This window comes from Myxozyma melibiosi, assembly GCF_037950935.1.
Source record: "Myxozyma melibiosi strain Phaff 52-87 chromosome Unknown BZA70scaffold_1, whole genome shotgun sequence".
NCBI classification, from domain to species: Eukaryota; Fungi; Ascomycota; class Lipomycetes; order Lipomycetales; family Lipomycetaceae; genus Myxozyma; species Myxozyma melibiosi.
The window spans coordinates 2470396-2488620 of record NW_027042915.1 but is presented as its reverse complement, the minus strand read 5'-3'; the positions used below and the strand labels follow the sequence as shown (position 1 = coordinate 2488620).

The following is an 18225-nucleotide window of genomic DNA, read 5'->3' as shown; positions in this document are numbered from 1 at the left end:
AAAAAAAATCCGTAGATGAGCAATTGATGGAACCACAAAGCTTTTGTTGCCTGAACTTCTCTCTCAGATCCCTCATTCAACCGCAATGGCCCCCACAAAGAAAGCTGGTACGTTCTTCTGTCTTGTATTATCTCAACTCACGCAGCCGCTAACTTCAGCAGGTGTCCTCGGCGCAACTGGCAGCGTAGGCCAGAAATTCATCCTCCTGCTCTCCGAGCATCCAGAGTTTGAGCTCTACAAACTCGGCGCGAGCTCACGCTCTGCCGGCAAGGCTTACAAAGACGCCGTCAAGTGGCGACAGACTGCGACTATCCCGGAACTTGCGCAGAACCTCGTCGTTGTCGACTGCAAGAGCAGCGAGTTTGCAGACTGCGATGTCGTTTTCTCTGGTCTGGATGCTGATGTTGCTGGAGATATTGGTATGTTGAATCTCTTTTTCCCCTGATTTGCTGCTCAATACTGACCTGTTGCTTTTCTCAATTCTCTAGAGAAGGAATTCTCGGAAAATGGACTGGTGGTCATCTCAAACGCAAAGAACTACCGACGCGTTCCTGACGTTCCCCTCGTCGTCCCGCTCGTCAACACCTCCCATCTCGATGTGATCTCGCGTCGCATCAAGGCCGCCAACGAGCAAAACCTCCCCAAATCAAAGCGCGGCTACATCATCTGCAACTCTAACTGCTCCACCGCCGGCCTCGTCGTGCCGCTCGGCGCGCTCATGGAAAAATTCGGTCCGATCTCTACCGTCACCGTTACTACCATGCAGGCCATCTCCGGTGGCGGATTCTCCCCCGGCGTCCCCGGCTTTGACATCCTCGACAACGTCATCCCCTTCATCTCGGGAGAAGAGGAGAAGCTTGAATGGGAAACCAAGAAAATCCTCGGCAACGTCGGCGACGACGACACGTTCGTTCCCCTCTCCGACATGAAGGTCTCCGCGCAATGCAACCGCGTCGCCGTCACCGACGGCCATCTCGAGTGCGTCTCCATGGCGTTCGCGTCCGACAAGAAGCCCTCGCTCGAGCAAGTCAAGCAGGCTCTTCGCGACTTCCGCTCAGAAGTCCAGGTCCTCAACTGTGCTTCCGCTCCCAAGCAGGCCATCCACGTGCTCGAAGAAAACGACAGACCCCAGCCCCGTCTCGACCGTGACCGCGACAGCGGATATGCGGTCTCTGTCGGACGTATCAGAGAAGATCCGGTCTTGGACTTCAAGTTCGTCGTACTCTCTCACAACACCGTCATTGGCGCCGCTGGTTCTGGCATATTGATCGCCGAGACTCTTTTGGGCCGCGGATTGCTGTAAAAAGAAAAGTTCCCATATCTTGAATTATAGATAGTCCTAATGAAATATACACCCTTCTTTGTTTATAAATGTTTTCACAACCGCATAACGACTCTTGATATTTATTTAGAATACAACGCGACATACGCCAATTACGCAAAGTCAAAAAAAGGATAAAAGTCAAAAACAAAACATATCAATGCATACCAAACCACAACTAATAGTTCAATGCCTCCTTCCTAATTTTTTTTCTCTCTTTTGGGGTTTCATTTTCACAACTTTATACAAATCCTCATAACTTTGCCGTCATTCACCCAATATTACGACCAGAAACATCTGGCTGTTTGATCATTTCACCCTCATATCCCATCCATCATAGAACACCAGCATTCATTTACTGCGTAGGCCAAGCCCCTGGACTCGAAGCACGATATCCATATGACTCGGAATTCTGCTTCTGGTGCTGAGTGCCTTGCAGTTTGTTCCGCTTCTCTGCCTCGAAATCTCTCCATCTCCGCATCTTGATGTGCGAAGAGTCAAACTCTCCCTCCGCTTCGTCATGCGCTTTGTTACCACCTTGGACCTGTCGAGTCTCACCCCAAGAGAAATCATCAAATCGCCAGTCTATATATCTCGTTAGCAGATCATTCTTTCAAAAAATAGCTTCACAGATCAACTTACAAGCATTCATCGGGAGAAGGAAATTCCAGATCGGCAGCGCCATCAAGTAGATAAGCATCCAAAGTACATAACTCCATCGATGCGCAGTGACCACGACCAAGACACCAGGCAATCCCAACACCAAAGCCAGCAAAACAAGAGACACAACCGGAACGGGCTTCCTCACAATAGCAATAACAATGACATAAATCGTAAAACTAAGCGCAATAGGCAGCACAACCGTTCCAATCAGCTCAATAGTAACCACAAACTGCATCGAGACACAGAAAACACCGCACAGCGTGTTCACCATGGTGAGCTCCATCAAGTTGTGCACAGTAGAGTTAATCCAGCGACGACGCTGAGAGAGCAAAACACTCATAGTGTCAGGAGCCACAGTCTTGCACACAGCTTGGGGAACAAAGATCTGCTTTCGTCGCGGGAATGTGCGCAACATCAAAGTCGAGAGATATCGATCTTCACCAAGCAGCAGAAGGTTCTTCTTGTGCAAAGTATCAATAACGTTATCAGAGTAGCGCTCGACAATGTCAGGGTTGGCGAGAATAGGCACCCAGTATCCGTCCTCTCCCTTGGGTGCTTTCAGTCTGTACATACAGAAGCATCCAGGAAGACAGGTCACACTACCAAATGCTGATTCGAACGCCTTTGACAGATGATGCGAGACATAGTACTCAAATACTTGGATCATCGTCACCCATGATTGCCGCTTATTTCCGATCTTTGTCTCTCCGCACAATCCCATGACTTCTGTATCGTGAACCATGCAAGAAATCATATGAGTGAGAGAGTCTGGATAGACTTTTGTATCGGCGTCAACCATGAGAATAATCTCATACATGTCTGGAGAAATTCCAGTTACGCGCCAGATGCCGTTGAACATCTCATACTCAAGCTCAGTCATACGTTCGTCAAACATAACCTTCTGGAAAAAGGCCATGATGATAATCTGGGAGTCACGCTTTCCTCTGTTTCCGGGCTTCGCCAAGGTCTTCTCGGAAGGTGTGCCGCACTTGACAATAGTGATGATGGGGACTCTCTGCTGCTTGGAAGGATCAACCGTTTCGTCGTCGTAGGCATAGAACCCAGCGTAGACCTTTGCCATGTTGTGACGCTTGGTACCCTGGGCAACAGCGACGTAGGAGAAAGCCTCGACCTCCTCGGGAGGAACGGCAAAGTCCTTCATCATACTCAGACAGATGTCGGGCGTGCTCATTTCGTTTCCAGCACCGCGGACGATTCCATCACAAACAATCATAATAAGTTTATGGGAGTTCGGATAGTCAGTGGTGGCAATGGAATCGAGAGTGGTACGCACACCTTCGAGTGACTCGGAGTAGGTAGTGACTAAACAGACAGTGTGGACGAGCGGGTATCCGAAAGGCTGGAAATCCGCTGGTGGCTGGGGAACAACATTATCCTGGTAGAACGACACAACTCCTCCTGCCTCAGCTTCGTCCTCGGCCGAGATATATTGCGACATCCTTATGCTATCGACATCAGCAGGAGCACCTTCGCGGCCTCGGCTCGATTGGTTGTTGAGAGATGAAGTCGACGCAAAACCAGCAGGCATGGAGGCCGGAGATGACGCGCCAGCGTAAGTCGATGCACCAGACGAGTAAAGGTTGCTGGCTGCGTCGTCATTTCGAGAGGCATACAAAGATCCAGGAACAATAAGATGAGATGTTGATAGCTGAGCCTGGGAGGCCATAGTGGTCAAGGCACCTCCTCTCTGGCGAGATCTAGAGCGATCACGTTGCGCATAAGGCGAGGTGAAACGGGATGTTCGGGGGAAAAATCGACTTCCACGGTTGCCACCACCGTTGTTGTAGGCATTGATGATGTGTGGGGCCGGTCGGTAGATATCATCAGACCAGTCCTCAATCTCAGCCATTCGTTTCTTCTCAGCTGCTGAATATTTGACACCAAGTCTCCAGGACAAAAACCATGCAAAGATACAAGCGACCACGAACTTGATGATGATAATCAAAACAATGAAAGTGAGCGAGATGTAGAGAACAATGTCAGAGGCAATGCAGCCAATCGAGTCAGTATCGACAGACCCAATCTTGATGGTCTCAATCATGCAGTTGGCAACCTTGCGATCGGCAGCGGAAGTCATTAATCGCGTAATATCAGTGCCACGAATCACACCGCTTCTAGAGGCGTCTTGAAGCTCAGTAAAGCGATCAGTGGTGACCTCCACGTTATCGGTATCGAGCCAGTCCAGTAGATCAAGATCCAGTACGTAGCCGCTGTAAACCACCAAGTTTCGACTGGCGTTGCGAATGTCGTCCCAAGTGAGGTAGACTTCAGCAGTAACGTCCAAACCGTAGTATGCTTCACGGGCCACAGTGGAAGTATGGCAGGCATATCCGGTGTAGTAAGACCAAGTGAAGTTGGGAGAGCTTGAGCCATCTTGAGCAAACGTCTTGCAGGGAAAGTACCAGCCCATATTATTGTCATCGTCATAGGGGATATCGGAGTTATCAGCAGGTGTGAATAGATCCTTGCAGTGAGAGTTGACGTTCTGGAATAAAAAGGACGCGTCCATGCCACCTGCATTGGTAGGAGGGTATAGAATGTTGGATCCGGACGAGATGCCGTTCGCAAGGGGGTGCGAGGAACTGGTCAAATCGTACGCACGGCCGTTTATTATAAGGTAGCCGGTGTTGATGTGGTTCGATCTCAGACGAACTCCGGCGCTCTTACAGACAACCTCAGTGAATCCAAAGGTCTGGAAACCAACTATAGCTCCAATCATCAGAATGACGGAGATCAGACCGATTTTTTCGCGCCAGGCTGACTGGCGAGCCTTGGTGGGCATTCCACACCAGCCCATAACTATAGGAGGAGCCCAGAATGTTATTAAGGCGCAGTAACTCTGCCACAGAGATGGAGGCTTGTATTGCTCAGCGCTCTGTAGACGGGGCTTTCTGACGGATGTGGTCGACTTGGATCGCTGAGGCACCTGAGAAGGACTATCGGCCAGGTTGACGTCGGTGATCTTTGATGTCGGTGAGCCTTTGCTTGTGCTGTCTTCATCGTCATCGTAGTAGACTTGTGCGCCATCGCTGCTCTCAGCGATCTCAGGCTCTTCGGTATCATAGGTGTTGGGGTCATTTCCAGTGGAAGAGGGAAGGACTGGCATATTTTGCTTCGCGGCATGTTGAGCATAGTAGTAGGTAGGATGATCCTTATTGATGCGGGACCGCTCGGGTTTGACCAAAGAGCGCTTTCGCTGGAAGTCGCCGGTGGAGGCCGAGTTTGGCATGCGCCCAGAGGGACCGCGTTCAAGGTCGGTTCTGTGAATGAGCGGTGCAGAGGTGGAGGTTGTGATGGTGGTCCGCAGACCACGATCCGGAGTAGACGGGTCCATTCTGTTGGCGTGCGCCGGTCAGTATGCGAACAGCGCGAGAACAGGGGTAAGATGGAGGCAGCAAGAGCTCACCTGAGATGTGAATGGTATTACGCGTCCGACCAGTATCCAACCGTGAACAAAGAAGGAGGAGAGGTTTCAGAGAACTAATCTGATTTCGAGGAGCGAATCTGACGGCGGTCGAGCTGAGTGAGCGTTCGAAAGGGCGTCGACAGCTAAAAACAGGGGGTGCAGAGAAAGTAAAAAATGGGTTAGGGCTGTGCCTCGTTAGTTGTTTATTTATAATCTCCTCGATCGGGACTAGTGTGCTATTCTTAGCCTCAGCCGCATTCTGGACGGCGCAGAACGCGGTGTCTGTCCAGCTGCCGCAGCCGTGCCGAGCGGGCCATTAACAGGTGCTCGAATTCAAACGGAACAACGGCTCGGAGTCAGATCAGATCCGCGGCGGGGATGATTGTAAAGTAGATAATTGTGTTGTATATCCTAAACTCCTCTATCAGACCGTCTTATATTTACTAGCACGATGTTCAGCATCGGCTTCTCGTGCGTTTTAGCGGTTTGGACGCCAGATGACGTTCGAAACGCGGGCGAGCCAAATCAAGACTAGACAGCGGTCAGCTTCAAAACCAAAAAGTACACGGAGCCAAAAATAACAAACTTACCGGAACGCCGTCATACTCTGCTTCCCCAAACAATTTGACATATCGCCGCCGACGTCGACGAGCCTTGACTTGCTGAGAACCAAATATTTTGGAACATAGCGTCACTAAACGTCACAAATCAGCAAAAATGAGCAGAGGCAGTATTTTCTTCCAGTTATAGACTCACAGGCGAGCAAAATAGCAACAATAATAGCCGCTACTGTTGGCACGACAACTTCAACACTCTGCCGAGTCGTGGATGCTTCGTAACGACAGCTAGCCCCTGGTCCTCCAGAAACCCAGCAATTCTACAACATTTGAATACGTTAGCCGAGTACCTCATACAACTTCAGCAGCTTCTTTGCTTACCGGATGCGCAAGCGAATTCAGGTCGACCCAAATTGGCTCAGACTTCACCTTCTCTTGTCGTAATCTCTCCAAAACCGTATTCTGGAGCGCAGTCCGTGGTAAGGTGAAAAGCTGATTGCTAGTGCTCGAGCATGCATCAACCGCGTCATAATAAGAAACCTCTTTCTCCGAGAGCACAAAATTATACGTCTCTTTTGATACCCGACAGGCTGCTCGATACTTGTTGTAGCAATTCTCAACGACCCAGCCATCCTCTGTTTGTGCAGCACATTTCACTTGTAAATAAGACGTTGTCTCCGAAGATGCTGTTGAGATCACCTTTGGCTCATCTTTCTCCCACGACCATTTCGCCGCAGCCAGATTCTCTGTCACATAGTTGACGATTTCCGTCTCTGTGCTTTTAGTCGCATTGAGTACAGGGCTGAAACCACATTTCAGATACTGCTTCATAGCATCGGCAGTAAAAACATTATCACTTATGTCACTTGCAATCAGAAATGAAGGAGGCACTGCGTCGCCAGTCGACGTCAAATCCACCTTATACGTATTCACATCTATCGAGCAAACGGGAGAGGAAGAAGGATCCAGTTCGGAAGAAGAAAATGCAGTGCTGTAAAGAAGAGCTCGCGTTCCCAAATATGGAACCTCCGAGCTGCTGAAAATTACGTCGAGATCGCCGTCGGTGTCATACTCATCTGTATCAACATCAATATCACCGAACGAGAAGAGGATCCGGTAGAAGTCACGGAACAAAATATCCTCCAGTAGTGGCCAGCCCACAGAAGAAGCGCCGGTCGAGTTCCAGGTGAAAGATGTTCGTTTCCGGTCTAGCGCTAAATCCTTGGGTGTGTAGATGTAGTCGTCCATTATTTCTTTGACTTGTTCAGATAGTGATAACTCTTTGTCATTTGAATCTGAAGAGGTATCAAGACCATCATAAGCAGTCGATGTTGCATAAACCCGAAACGATGACGCCGACTCTGAAAGTTCGGTTCCCACAGCTCTCCTGGTAAGTGCATGAGAACTACTGCTCGTGGCGCTAGAAGATGTGTGAGAGCTAGTGACTGTTGACTGTGGTTTGGAGCTACTACTAGCAGTAGGTGATGTGTGAGATAGTAGGCTTGAGCTCGCTCTCTCACTGGGCGGGGAGTGATGTGAGGTAGCTTCGGACGAAGGACGAGTGGTTGTAGAGAGAAGTGAGCTGCTACTTCCGTGTGCTCTTGTGCTAGAGGTGGCTTTGGTGCTCGTCGAAACCACACTCTCAGTCAAAATAGAGGCATTAGGTGCAAAGTCAGGACTGATGGCCTCCTGCAAGTTGAGCGTGACGATAATTGTTCTCGCGTTCAGATTATCATCTGTCGTCCGAATCCACTGATCTCTGACTATCTCGGAAAGAAAGGTGTCAAAGGTGACAGTAAGATTGCATGTATACGCGCTATCGTTGTAGTAAAATACAGCAGCCTCCCTTGTTCCGTCGTAGTTGAGCTCGACTATTCTGTGGTCACCTCCGTCTGTATACTCTTCCTGGATGCCTTCGATGTAAGGGCACAGTTGCCAATTACCTTTCCGATAATTCCAGTACAGATTCAGAAAGAATCTGCCAGCGCCCCATGATACCAAATCACTAAAACTCGAAAAGACCTCATATGTATAGTTTAACGGCTCCAGAAGTACCGAGTTGAGATTTATGCCGGGATACAGAAGCTGATCCATCGACACATTCAAAGTGAGGTCGCGCTGTGACCGGATCGCATATCGATCTGAGTCGGCCACAGAAGGCCAACTCAGTCCTGCGACTAAATGGAGCAGGCTCAAAATAAGAGCCACCGATACCTGTGCACTCCTCATCTGGATTTCATGGCGTAGGTGCAATCAACGGTGTCCGAATAGTCAACACGGGGACATCGCGTTTGGGCAGCGACTTTCGCTTTAGCCGCACGTCACGTGATTAAATAAATGACATAAGCTGAGCTATTAGTAATCTTTTTGGCCACGTACGCGATAGCACTCGGTAGAAGAGATCAGTAGGTGTAATTCAGCGTGAATAGTGATTGTAAAACAGTTAATAGATATACAGACAATTGAAATGCATTTTTATCTACTTATAGTCACAGAAGAAGATGCGTGGGTGGTGAAGCAGTGCAGGGCGTAGAAATTACGTTGCCTGAGTCGCCTTAATCTGATCAGTCCTCTTCTCTATAACTGCTCCCACCCCTGATTCCTCAATCTTTATCGGTCACCTACTTCCTCGCATATTCCACTTCCTCCAACACTTCAATTCCTCGATCAACGATCTTGTGCAAGAAGTATACACAGCATGCGTTTTTTTGGCAGTATCTTGACTGTTCTGGCTACGGCTGCAGTCGCGGTCACGGCGAGCAACGTCATCGAGGTTAACGACAAAGATTTCGACAAAGTCGTTCTCAATAGCGGCGTCCCGTCCCTTGTTGAGGTACGACTTTGAGCCTAGGATTTTGCTTCGTTGTCTGTTTTGCTCTTACTGACATCATTCTAGTTTTATGCGACATGGTGCGGCCACTGCAAGAACACAGCTCCGATCTATGAGCAGCTTGCTGATTCGTACGAGTCAAAGAAGGATAAAATCCAGATTGGTAATGGCCCACATTTACCGACAGTTAGTGATCTATATTGGGTGACTGAGTATTTAACATGATCTGCGTTATATAGTCAAAATCGACGGCGATCGGAACCGCAAGGCAGCCAAGAAGTACGGAATCGAAGGCTTCCCGACTTTCAAGTTCTTCGACGGCAAGGGCAGTGATCCTATTAACTATGAGAAAGGCCGCAGTCTCGAGCAATTCCAGGATTTCATCAGTGAAAACACCGGAATGAAGAGCCCTAAGCCCAAGGCTCCGCCTTCCGCCGTTACGATGCTGGATGACAGAAATTTCAAGAAACTCGCTCTTGACCCCAACAAGGATGTTCTCGTCGCTTTCACCGCATCCTGGTGCGGTCACTGCAAGGCAATGGCTCCTGCCTACGAGCAGGCTGCAGGTGTTTTTGCTGGCGATAAGGATGTCATCATCGCTAAGGTTGATTGCACTGCACCGGAAGCTCGCTCGATTTCTGAGGAGTTTGAGATCAAGGGTTACCCAACTATCAAATTCTTTCCGAAGGGATCTGACTCTCCTGTTGACTATCAGTTTGGTCGTTCTCTGGAAGACTTTGTCAGCTTTGTCAACAGCCATGCCGGTACTCACCGCACTTTGGACGGTAGCCTCGACGACACCATCGGTCTCCTTGAGGAGTTCGATAGCGTGATTGCCTTGCTGAAGGACGATGCGACTAAGGCTATTGAGAAGGCTAAGGAGGTCGCCAACTCTTCTTCTATCCCGTATGCGGCTTACTACGGCAAGGTCGTCGAGAAGGTCGCCAACCAGGGCGAGCAGTATCTCGAGAAGGAGATCACTCGCCTCGAGAACATTCTCAAGAAGGGAACTATGAACCGTGGAAACACCGACCAGTTCCAGATTAGAAAAAATATTCTGGCGGACGTTTTGGAGAAGTACAAGTCTCCTGCTGGCTCACATATTCAGGATGAACTGTGATCGCTTTCACTAGCGTTTTTCGGCAGAGTTCAGTTGTTCTTTGCAAACCAAGATGCTTAAATGAGAAACTTCTGTGATATGATTACTAAATGAAACTTGAACATAACTCCTGTTTTGTAACAATGTAGTTGACGTCTACAGCAATATACTCGTCTTGGTGATCGTTCTGCTCCTTCCTCAGCCTGTCATTATCTAATCGTATTGTACTTTGTAGTTTGCGACTATTCATCATGAACTTATTTTCTTTTCTAACTCGTCCATCCGTTTTTGCATGCTGTCCACTACAGTGCAGGAAAATGTATTAGCTTGAGATCGGGCAAAGCAGGTGGGATGGTAGAACATACTTCTTGATTCCAGTTCGCTCGATGATTTCGCGTATTCCTTGTTCTAAACACAAGTCGATTAAAAACCACTTCCTCTTTCATTCATCACAGACGTTTGACTTACCAGGTTATCTATGATACTTTGGATCTCGTCTTGGAGACCACGCGTCTGCAGTACAGCAACCGGACTTGATGTATCTTTTCCTTTGGCCGCCTCTCTAGCTTTGGCTGCTCTTGCAGCTGCAGCAGATTGTAATCTTTGCTCCGACTCCGGTTCTGGTGATGGGCTGTATTCTGTCTCTTGGTCGGCTGCTATTTCGTCAGACGATTGTTGTGACTTGTCGTCGCTGCTCGTGGTGTGGTTTAGGCTATCAACAATTGCCTCGGATGCAGAGCTTCTACCAGTGGACACGCCCTGCACATCAGATAGTGCATCCTCAAATAGCTCTCCGTCATTACTGACTCCTCTTTCTAGAGACACCGAACTACCTCTTGCGGACGAGACTGTAAGCTGTGCAGGAGTGCTGCTCTCCGACACTGAACTCGTCGATTGCTCTTCTGATGCTTGTTTCTCTGTCGACTCGTCGCTCGTCGTATCTTCTGCAATTTGATCTTGCTCAGACATTTTGAAAATGATACTGGTGATGTCTTATAGTCTGGTTGACAGTGCTGAATATGCTAAAGGGGATCCAAAATCTGTGTAGTTCGCTGTCCTAATTTACGTCATTTTATCTAATCCCTCTCCTCCCAACCAGCTTTTAACTCTAAAAAAATATCTTCGTTCTCTCGTCAGTTTATTCCCACATCTTGTTCACATCTTTTTTAGATATTCACCACAGATTTATACTCAGATATTTGTCTGTGATAAACGAAAATATAATAATATAATGGTAAGAGGATCTCATCTTCTAACTGGCAAGAACCGACACTAACCACGCCAATCATTGCAGGGTCACAAACAAGCATATCGCCGCCCAGACGGTCTTGGACGGGCTATCATCAATTCACGCAATAAAACCCGACGAGGACAGCGAGAACTCCCCGACGGTACCACGAGCGCTACCAAGGAAGACAAACAACCTGGCTGGGTCCGTCTGCAATCAGTCACACAGGAGCGCGATCTCGACGAGTTTTTGAACACCGCAGAGCTCGCGGGCACAGATTTTACGGCCACCAAACTCAACATCAAGATCTTACACCAAGATCAGACAAATCAGTACCTACTGACTGAGGAGCAACAACAAGCTGCAGACGAGCGACAACAATCCAACAGAAGGCGGTTGACGGTCCCTCGTCGTCCTGCCTGGGATTCATCTACGACTCGAGATGAGCTCGACAGAGCAGAGAAGGCCTCTTTTCTGGAGTGGCGCAGAGGGCTTGCCGAGCTAGAAGAGCAGCACGATCTTTTGCTTACACCATTTGAGCGAAATTTGGAGGTCTGGCGTCAGCTATGGCGAGTTGTGGAGCGATCGTCGGTCGTCGTGCAAATTTGCGACGCGCGCGAACCGATGTTCTATCGATCACAAGATCTGGCGGTCTATGTTCGCGAGTTGGCTTTCAACGAGAAGAAGGAGAAACGAAATCTGCTACTGATCAATAAAGCCGATTTACTCACCGTTCGGCAAAGACGACTTTGGGCCCGGCACTTCAAAAAAGAAAAGATCAGATTCGCGTTCTTCTCGGCAGCCATGGCGAGTCTGGAGGATGCATTCGAGGTGATGAGTCTTAATCGTGAGGTGGACGAGGAGCTGAAACGAGAATCCGATGAAGATGATGTTACCGCCGAGGATATCCACGTTCTATCGGTTGATGAGCTGGAGGATCTTTTCTTGAAAACCGCGCCACCACCAGAGAATGAAACAGACAAGATCTATATCGGATTGGTGGGATACCCCAACGTCGGAAAATCGTCGACTATCAACGCTCTCCTGGGAGCAAAGAAAGTGTCCGTTTCGGCCACACCCGGAAAAACAAAGCACTTCCAGACCATCCACCTTAGTGAGCGGGTAATCCTCTGCGATTGTCCGGGTCTCGTGTTTCCGAACTTTGCATCTACGAAAGCAGAGCTGGTCTGCAACGGTGTCTTGCCCATTGACCAGATGAGAGAATACACGGGTCCAGCGGGATTGCTTGCCCAGAGAATCCCGAAAGCATACATAGAAAAGACCTATGGAATCAAGATCCACACACGTCCAGAGATCGACGGCGGTACGGGCATCCCCACTGCCGATGAGCTGTTGGGTGCTTATGCCATCGCTCGTGGATTTATTCGGAGTAGTAAAGGTGGTCGTCCGGATGAGTCGAAAGCTGCCAGAGTTATCCTGAAGGACTATGTCAAAGGAAAGCTGCTATACTGTATTCCGCCGCCTGGAATCGATCCTGTCGAGTACAACAAAGAGACCTATGGTGATTTGTAGAGCTTATCGGGTTTTCAGAATTGATTCTTTGACTGCAGGGATTTTGATTTTGATTCTATTGTGTTGTTACGAATAATTGGGGATGATGCATGTCCGTATGTGGTGACCTTTTCCATTGTATATAGATGAGCGAACCAGACTAGGAGTTCTTCATTTGGGAGATATCGAATACATAGTTATATTTTGCACGCAAACACACCTTGGAATATTGATAGGATGATCATCTGTAAGTAGCTCTCCGCTTCTCTGGAGAATTCCAGCCATCACATTCACAGCGACGTACCGGCAATCATAGATCAACCATTTTTTTAATGCATAATGTATTTAGAATTAAATGTAAACAAAGAAACCAAATCTTTCACCCCACCCCCAAACCGGGACTCGCAAATGCAATCAAGTGACTTGCTGCAAAGAAAGCCAAGGCAACTCCCCACCTTCCATTGCTTATCGGTCAATCATCATTTGGACAATTAACCGGAACAGCTGCTGTGTTTATCCTATCGTCCAATCGCCTGATAATTTACTCCGACTTCTCCTCCTCGACGATGACAACAGGCTCGACAGCCTCAGTCTCAGCCGGGGCCTCCTCAGCGGCCTCGGGCTCAGCAGCCTCAGGCTCCTCGGGAGCGGCCTCAGCAGCCTTCTTGGCCTCGAAGTACTTGTCGAGGCTAAACTCATCTCCAAGCTTCTCGACGGTAGCGGTGAGAACCTCGTCGACGACTGACTTGGCGGGGGGAGCCTCGATGATCTCCTTGACCTCAGACACAATGTCGTCGGCCTCGTCTTCGCTGGCACCCTCGGCGATGGCGAGGGCCTTGTAGAGAGCATCACCGGTCAGGCCCTGGGCCTTGATCTTCTCAATCTTGGCGGACTGCTCCTCGAAAGCAAAGGGCTCGGTCGAAATCGGGACGGTACTCTTGAAGTAGTAGATCAATCCGATGGTGATGACAGGGACGACGATGGTGAGAGGGTCGATGGGGCCTGGGACGGGCGACGAACCGCCGGAGCTGGCGAAACGACGTCCGACAACGGCACGCTGGCGCAGGGTAGCTCTTAGGATGTTACGGGCGAACATTGTTGCTTTATGCGGTGTCTTTGTCGATAAGTTCGAGAAGTGGCCTGTTGCTGGTGTAGATGAAAAACCTCTATGCAGCAGTTCTCGGGAGGTTAACGCCTGACGCGTGATTCGGCGTCTTTTTGGCTCCAGAATAATAACATGAGGGTAAGGGCTTAAAGCATAAGTGTGCAGAAAACAGGTGCACGGCGGTTGCCCGGGTAATCGCCAGATCAGTGGATGTAAACATTGCTCGTTCGGTAAACAGCAGTGTTCGTGATTCTCCAGTCCGCCAGCTCTTATCGCATTCGACCTACTTGCTTCCAGCTTGCTAATTTTCGTCTCGTCTGAGAATATGTCGCTCAGTGACGCAAATATCTTGCAGAGTGAATTTGACAAAGTCCATATCGGTAAGATTGGCTGCGTCCCCTTGCCGGAGATGGGTAACGAACGCTAACTGTTCTATAGACTACGAAAAGCTGGTCAACAAACTAGCCGAAATCCGCCATGACCTTAAACATCAACCGGTAGAGGTAATTTGTCCAAACGCGTGTAATTATATAAGCACAATGTTCTGACAATCGCATAGATCAAAGCGGTCGATATCTTCTTTGACTACTTCGTCAAAGGGATGTTCCACGAAGACATTCGGATCTCACAGTACTCTTTTGGCTGCATCTGCCATTTAGTGAAGCGCTTATACTTCCAGGAGCCATCTAGACTTCGCCGCTACGCAAACCAGGTTGTCCCCGTTCTGCTCGAAAAGCTCCCAGAACGCAACAAGATCCACGATGTCGCCTCCAAAGCTCTCATGGATTACTGGCGCGCCTCCAGTATCGACGTGGAACGGTGCCTTCGCATATCAGGATTTTTGAACGACCGCAGCGAAGTGAGGGAGCAGACTCTAATATTCCTGTGCACACTCCAGGAGACAGAACCAAAATTTATCGTGCGCGGATTACTGTTTGATATTGTATCGGCTTTAAAAGATTCGGATCCGAAAGTCCAAGAGACTTGCCGTGAGAGCATACTGACTCTCTACAGGTGGGCATGCTCCAGATTTTAATTGATTGACTCAGTCTACTGACTATACATCATTCCATCTAGAAATGGATCTCTCCAAGCGCTCTTTGACCTAAAAACTGAGCTGGTGAACCAACATATCCCCACAGAGGTATCGAATGATATACTCAGCAAGCTGGGTGTCGACATACCAACTCCCGACAGCAGCTACAGCCAATCTTCTGGATCCTTGCTATCCTCATCTACCAATTCATCTCAGCGCCTATCTCGCCCCAAAAGCGCGCAGGACGAAACAGCTAATCTCACCAACACCACCACAGCAACGGGACCGACCGTGGGCGCGACCAAGCGAACACCGCTGGCTGTCATTCCCGACAAAGCTGACGAGAACAGAAGTATTCCCAATTATGTTTCTCCCACAGCTCCTCTGCACCAATCTTCACCAGCGATTCCTGAGCCTGCTATGCTTTTCATCAAACAGATTCCTGGAACCGCTATGGAGGATTTGAAGCCAGTGTATGCCACATCAGCTCGCGATTTGGAGCTACTCATGGAAGCAATGGTGAAGCATTTTGACGGAAAAGAGACTGAGGCAAACTGGGCAGAGAGACAGAAGAGCGTGGTGACTTTGCGGGGATTGCTTCGTGGAAATGCGTTTACAGATTATGCAGTGGAGTTCATCACTTCTCTTCGACCTCTTGTGGATGGTATCATCAAAGCAGTTAGCTCCCTGCGAACGACTTTGAGTACACATGGCTGCAAGCTGATTAGCGATCTTGCAAATGTGACTGGCAGTGCCATCGACCCATTTGTGGATGGATTCGTACAGACGCTCGTCAAACTTTCGGCAGCTACCAAAAAGATCTCTGGGCAGAATGCGAATGCATCTCTTGTCGTCCTGATCGCCTACACTTCTTTCCATCAGCGAGTGGCTAGCCATATCTGTGGTGCTTGCCGGGACAAGAACGCGCCGGCGAGACTGTTTGGCGCAGGGTGGCTACAGCTCCTACTAATGGTGCACAAGGATCAGAAAGCTACTATGGAGGCATCGAACTGCGTTGAGTTATTTGAAGCGAGCATCAAAAGCGGTCTTGGGGACGCCAACCCAAAGGTCCGGGAATGTATGCGGACCACGTTTTGGGAGTTTGACACACTATGGCCCAGCCATTCTGCCGTGTAAGTTTTCACCTCTAGCCTTTGTACTTATGGATGTATGTTGCTGACTGTTGTTTTCAGGATCATGAACAATCTCGATCAAATGGCTCGGAAAGCTCTCGAGAAAGTGAATCCCAACGCGTCCTCTGGCGCGTCATCCAGTGCATCGTCTATTTCAGGATCGTCCGGAAAACCCGCCGCCTCGAGACCGCGAGTAAGCGCAGTAGCCAAAGCTATCATGGAGGCGAAACAGAAGCAGGCCGCACAAGCTCAGGCGAAGGGTGTCAAGCCGGCAGTGCGAGGGCTTGATAAACCTGCTGTGAACATGGCGAAGGCTAATTAAATGGGGGTGGAGATGAATGGTGTATTCTATAATACGTGGGAAGTCAGGCGTAGCTTTGTATTTTATATATCTAATAATTTGAGCTCGTGACTACGACACGCTCTGTCCTAATTCATATGCGATGGATACATCATTTAGACGTCAATTAATTTTCACTATGGAACCAATGACTACACATGATAATCTAAAGAAAAACGCCGGATCATCCAGGAATAGAATATGCAAGTTACAACACCATCGTCCTAGCACCTCATGGCCCGTAAGGTCGTTAATTATCTTTTGGTATGATGTCTGGCTTATCAGAGGTCGAGATGCCACCCTCTGAAGCGGCGGACTCGGCAGAGGAAGATGGAACACTCGAGCGTCTGGCAGTATCTCCCGACATAAACTCCATCGGATGCCAGATTACCCAGTCGACCTCGATTCTATCAAAAATCTTCCCGCCGCGTTTCTTGGTCCCTTTAAAGCCATCCATGTCTTCCCATTTGATGGAGAAGGTACCGCCAGTGTCGTGGTCGCCTTCAAAGAAAAGATTGAACCAGGTATAAGCGGTTGAGCTTAGAAAGGACAGACCTGCTGGACCATACAGTTTCTTTTCGACTGATATGTTGACGTCAGCGGTGACGTGTATGTCAGCTCGAGGGCGAAGGATGACCTCTGTACCAGTTATAAAGTCGGCAGGTTGTCGACCAGATTCAGTCTTTTGAATGCGTTTTGCTGAATCATCTGCTTCGGAAAGCTCTGGCTTTGAATCATGTCGCTGATCTTCTATATCTGAATGTTCCGGAGACTCCGCTCCCGAGGAAGTTGAATCTCTTGCTTGATTCTCGTCTTTCGCTTCAGCGGCAGAGTCTTCCTCAACCTCGTCTCCCCCAAACCAAATTCTCCCTCTATGATTGCCATCGACGCCTTTTAACTCTCTAGACTGAACCGAATCATCGCTGCCAAATTCGTACAGAGTAGCAATTTTCTTCCCATGCTCCTTGAACCCACATATCCGGACCTCGATGCCTTTCACCGGATTCAGGATTCGCACTTCAGTAATAACAGCCGGAAGCTCTCTATACTCCCTGTTAGGATCGCGCGACCAAGTCTCGACATATGAGATCCATCTTCGCTGAGACAGAATCGAAACTCCCTCGCCGAACCCGGAGCGCATACGACGCGCAGTGAAATGAGCGAGTGCATTCTGCGCAGTCCACCGGTGCTGCGCAATCATGTACGCGCAAAAGATTGTGCCAGAACGGCCTTTGCCGGCCTTGCAGTGCAGGACCGCGACGTTTTCAGGGTTTTGCGAGAGGAACTTGTGGATCGAGGAAATGACGGATGGAAGCATAGCAAACGGAGGGGGGTTATGATCCGGGAAGGGGAAGTGGGAAACTAAACACTAAGTAAGCTTAACAGTCTTGACAGATCTATACACAAAGCAAAGAAGACGAGAGGACTGACCTCGATTGAAGAACTCGGAGTCGTCATAGCCGGCGCCCTCAGCCCGAAACTCCCAGACATGCCAGTGCGATCCGTGCTTCAGCGAGAGCAGTTTGCGCAGATCAGAAAGTGAATTTCGGTACAAAATCTTCGGAAACTCTGCGGTTGGCATCGAACAGACTATTATGTTGTTGTCCAGATAGGCAAGGTCGAGATATGTGTCTGCAACAGGATCGTAGTGCCGCGATCGCGGGGATGCGATAGCGGATCGGAAGAACTCAGCCATAGCGCAAGGAGACCGGAAGCTATACAAGTCTTTTTGCTAGTACTCAGAACAGGCACATTTCCGACAAAACAGTTCCAATAGTCTGGACTTGCGAGATGTGCTGGAAAGGTGGTAGAAGAGTAAGGAGCTAGCTTCGAGGTAGATGGCGCGAGTCGCGATTAATAGCCACGTGCGCGCGCGTTTATGTCATAATTTGCGCCAAATCAGACATCCAGTTCTCCACCTCTGATACCTAAAGTGCACCCATAAGTGAGTCTACTCAAGTAACAGCAAGCTTT

The 18225-nt window shown here is 49.1% G+C and overlaps 9 protein-coding genes across 9 annotated transcripts; 4 read left to right on the top strand and 5 right to left on the bottom strand.

The window, feature by feature from the left end:
- Positions 1 to 48: 48 nt before the first annotated feature.
- On the top strand, positions 49 to 1372 carry BZA70DRAFT_272775 (semialdehyde dehydrogenase). The gene is made up of 3 exons (XM_064911721.1): positions 49 to 107; positions 162 to 419; positions 489 to 1372. The coding sequence occupies exons 1-3, from the start codon at positions 86 to 88 to the stop codon at positions 1301 to 1303; spliced, it is 1095 nt and encodes a 364-aa protein (XP_064771071.1). The 5' UTR covers positions 49 to 85; the 3' UTR covers positions 1304 to 1372.
- Positions 1373 to 1489: 117 nt separating this feature from the next.
- BZA70DRAFT_33302 (chitin synthase-domain-containing protein) lies at positions 1490 to 5645 on the bottom strand. Its single transcript, XM_064915037.1, has 2 exons — positions 1964 to 5645; positions 1490 to 1906 (listed from the first exon to the last, which is right to left on the bottom strand). Exons 1-2 carry the CDS (start codon positions 5337 to 5339, stop codon positions 1677 to 1679), a joined length of 3606 nt encoding a protein of 1201 aa, XP_064771070.1. The 5' UTR covers positions 5340 to 5645; the 3' UTR covers positions 1490 to 1676.
- A 244-nt stretch (positions 5646 to 5889) lies between these two features.
- Positions 5890 to 8197, bottom strand: BZA70DRAFT_287361 (uncharacterized protein; the record flags this gene model as incomplete). Its single annotated transcript, XM_064913944.1, has 4 exons — positions 5890 to 5942; positions 5998 to 6105; positions 6168 to 6288; positions 6350 to 8197. The coding sequence occupies 4 exons, from the start codon at positions 8195 to 8197 to the stop codon at positions 5890 to 5892; spliced, it is 2130 nt and encodes a 709-aa protein (XP_064771069.1).
- Positions 8198 to 8495: 298 nt separating this feature from the next.
- On the top strand, positions 8496 to 10023 carry BZA70DRAFT_272768 (thioredoxin-like protein). The gene is made up of 3 exons (XM_064911720.1): positions 8496 to 8801; positions 8865 to 8961; positions 9038 to 10023. The coding sequence occupies exons 1-3, from the start codon at positions 8667 to 8669 to the stop codon at positions 9916 to 9918; spliced, it is 1113 nt and encodes a 370-aa protein (XP_064771068.1). The 5' UTR covers positions 8496 to 8666; the 3' UTR covers positions 9919 to 10023.
- On the bottom strand, positions 10024 to 10930 carry BZA70DRAFT_272766 (uncharacterized protein). Its single transcript, XM_064911719.1, has 3 exons — positions 10366 to 10930; positions 10263 to 10305; positions 10024 to 10199 (listed from the first exon to the last, which is right to left on the bottom strand). Exons 1-3 carry the CDS (start codon positions 10864 to 10866, stop codon positions 10147 to 10149), a joined length of 597 nt encoding a protein of 198 aa, XP_064771067.1. The 5' UTR covers positions 10867 to 10930; the 3' UTR covers positions 10024 to 10146.
- Positions 10931 to 11033: 103 nt separating this feature from the next.
- On the top strand, positions 11034 to 12855 carry BZA70DRAFT_244554 (P-loop containing nucleoside triphosphate hydrolase protein). The gene is made up of 2 exons (XM_064910609.1): positions 11034 to 11131; positions 11192 to 12855. The coding sequence occupies exons 1-2, from the start codon at positions 11129 to 11131 to the stop codon at positions 12656 to 12658; spliced, it is 1470 nt and encodes a 489-aa protein (XP_064771066.1). The 5' UTR covers positions 11034 to 11128; the 3' UTR covers positions 12659 to 12855.
- On the bottom strand, positions 12856 to 13880 carry BZA70DRAFT_272764 (uncharacterized protein). The gene has a single exon (XM_064911718.1). It carries the CDS (start codon positions 13731 to 13733, stop codon positions 13179 to 13181), a length of 555 nt encoding a protein of 184 aa, XP_064771065.1. The 5' UTR covers positions 13734 to 13880; the 3' UTR covers positions 12856 to 13178.
- A 20-nt stretch (positions 13881 to 13900) lies between these two features.
- On the top strand, positions 13901 to 16367 carry BZA70DRAFT_33145 (clasp N terminal-domain-containing protein). Its single transcript, XM_064915033.1, has 5 exons — positions 13901 to 14122; positions 14181 to 14245; positions 14302 to 14756; positions 14820 to 15911; positions 15972 to 16367. Exons 1-5 carry the CDS (start codon positions 14068 to 14070, stop codon positions 16231 to 16233), a joined length of 1929 nt encoding a protein of 642 aa, XP_064771064.1. The 5' UTR covers positions 13901 to 14067; the 3' UTR covers positions 16234 to 16367.
- Positions 16209 to 18224, bottom strand: BZA70DRAFT_33154 (protein-tyrosine phosphatase-like protein). Its single transcript, XM_064915035.1, has 2 exons — positions 17683 to 18224; positions 16209 to 17613 (listed from the first exon to the last, which is right to left on the bottom strand). Exons 1-2 carry the CDS (start codon positions 17945 to 17947, stop codon positions 16502 to 16504), a joined length of 1377 nt encoding a protein of 458 aa, XP_064771063.1. The 5' UTR covers positions 17948 to 18224; the 3' UTR covers positions 16209 to 16501.
- Position 18225: the final 1 nt, after the last annotated feature.

Coding starts and splice junctions, on each gene's coding strand:
- BZA70DRAFT_272775 (XM_064911721.1), top strand. CDS start 86: ATGGCCCCCACAAAGAAAGCTG. Junction 108..161: donor GGCCCCCACAAAGAAAGCTG/GTACGTTCTTCT, acceptor TAACTTCAGCAG/GTGTCCTCGGCGCAACTGGC. Junction 420..488: donor TGATGTTGCTGGAGATATTG/GTATGTTGAATC, acceptor TCAATTCTCTAG/AGAAGGAATTCTCGGAAAAT.
- BZA70DRAFT_33302 (XM_064915037.1), bottom strand. CDS start 5,339: ATGGACCCGTCTACTCCGGATCGTGGTCTGCGGACCACCATCACAACC. Junction 1,907..1,963: donor CCTTCTCCCGATGAATGCTT/GTAAGTTGATCT, acceptor CGAGATATATAG/ACTGGCGATTTGATGATTTC.
- BZA70DRAFT_272768 (XM_064911720.1), top strand. CDS start 8,667: ATGCGTTTTTTTGGCAGTATCTTGACTGTTCTGGCTACGGCTGCAGTC. Junction 8,802..8,864: donor GCGTCCCGTCCCTTGTTGAG/GTACGACTTTGA, acceptor ACATCATTCTAG/TTTTATGCGACATGGTGCGG. Junction 8,962..9,037: donor GAAGGATAAAATCCAGATTG/GTAATGGCCCAC, acceptor TGCGTTATATAG/TCAAAATCGACGGCGATCGG.
- BZA70DRAFT_272766 (XM_064911719.1), bottom strand. CDS start 10,866: ATGTCTGAGCAAGATCAAATTGCAGAAGATACGACGAGCGACGAGTCG. Junction 10,306..10,365: donor AAAGTATCATAGATAACCTG/GTAAGTCAAACG, acceptor ACTTGTGTTTAG/AACAAGGAATACGCGAAATC. Junction 10,200..10,262: donor GAGCGAACTGGAATCAAGAA/GTATGTTCTACC, acceptor CCTGCACTGTAG/TGGACAGCATGCAAAAACGG.
- BZA70DRAFT_272764 (XM_064911718.1), bottom strand. CDS start 13,733: ATGTTCGCCCGTAACATCCTAAGAGCTACCCTGCGCCAGCGTGCCGTT.
- BZA70DRAFT_33145 (XM_064915033.1), top strand. CDS start 14,068: ATGTCGCTCAGTGACGCAAATATCTTGCAGAGTGAATTTGACAAAGTC. Junction 14,123..14,180: donor ATTTGACAAAGTCCATATCG/GTAAGATTGGCT, acceptor ACTGTTCTATAG/ACTACGAAAAGCTGGTCAAC. Junction 15,912..15,971: donor TGGCCCAGCCATTCTGCCGT/GTAAGTTTTCAC, acceptor TGTTGTTTTCAG/GATCATGAACAATCTCGATC.
- BZA70DRAFT_33154 (XM_064915035.1), bottom strand. CDS start 17,947: ATGGCTGAGTTCTTCCGATCCGCTATCGCATCCCCGCGATCGCGGCAC. Junction 17,614..17,682: donor CTCCGAGTTCTTCAATCGAG/GTCAGTCCTCTC, acceptor CTTAGTGTTTAG/TTTCCCACTTCCCCTTCCCG.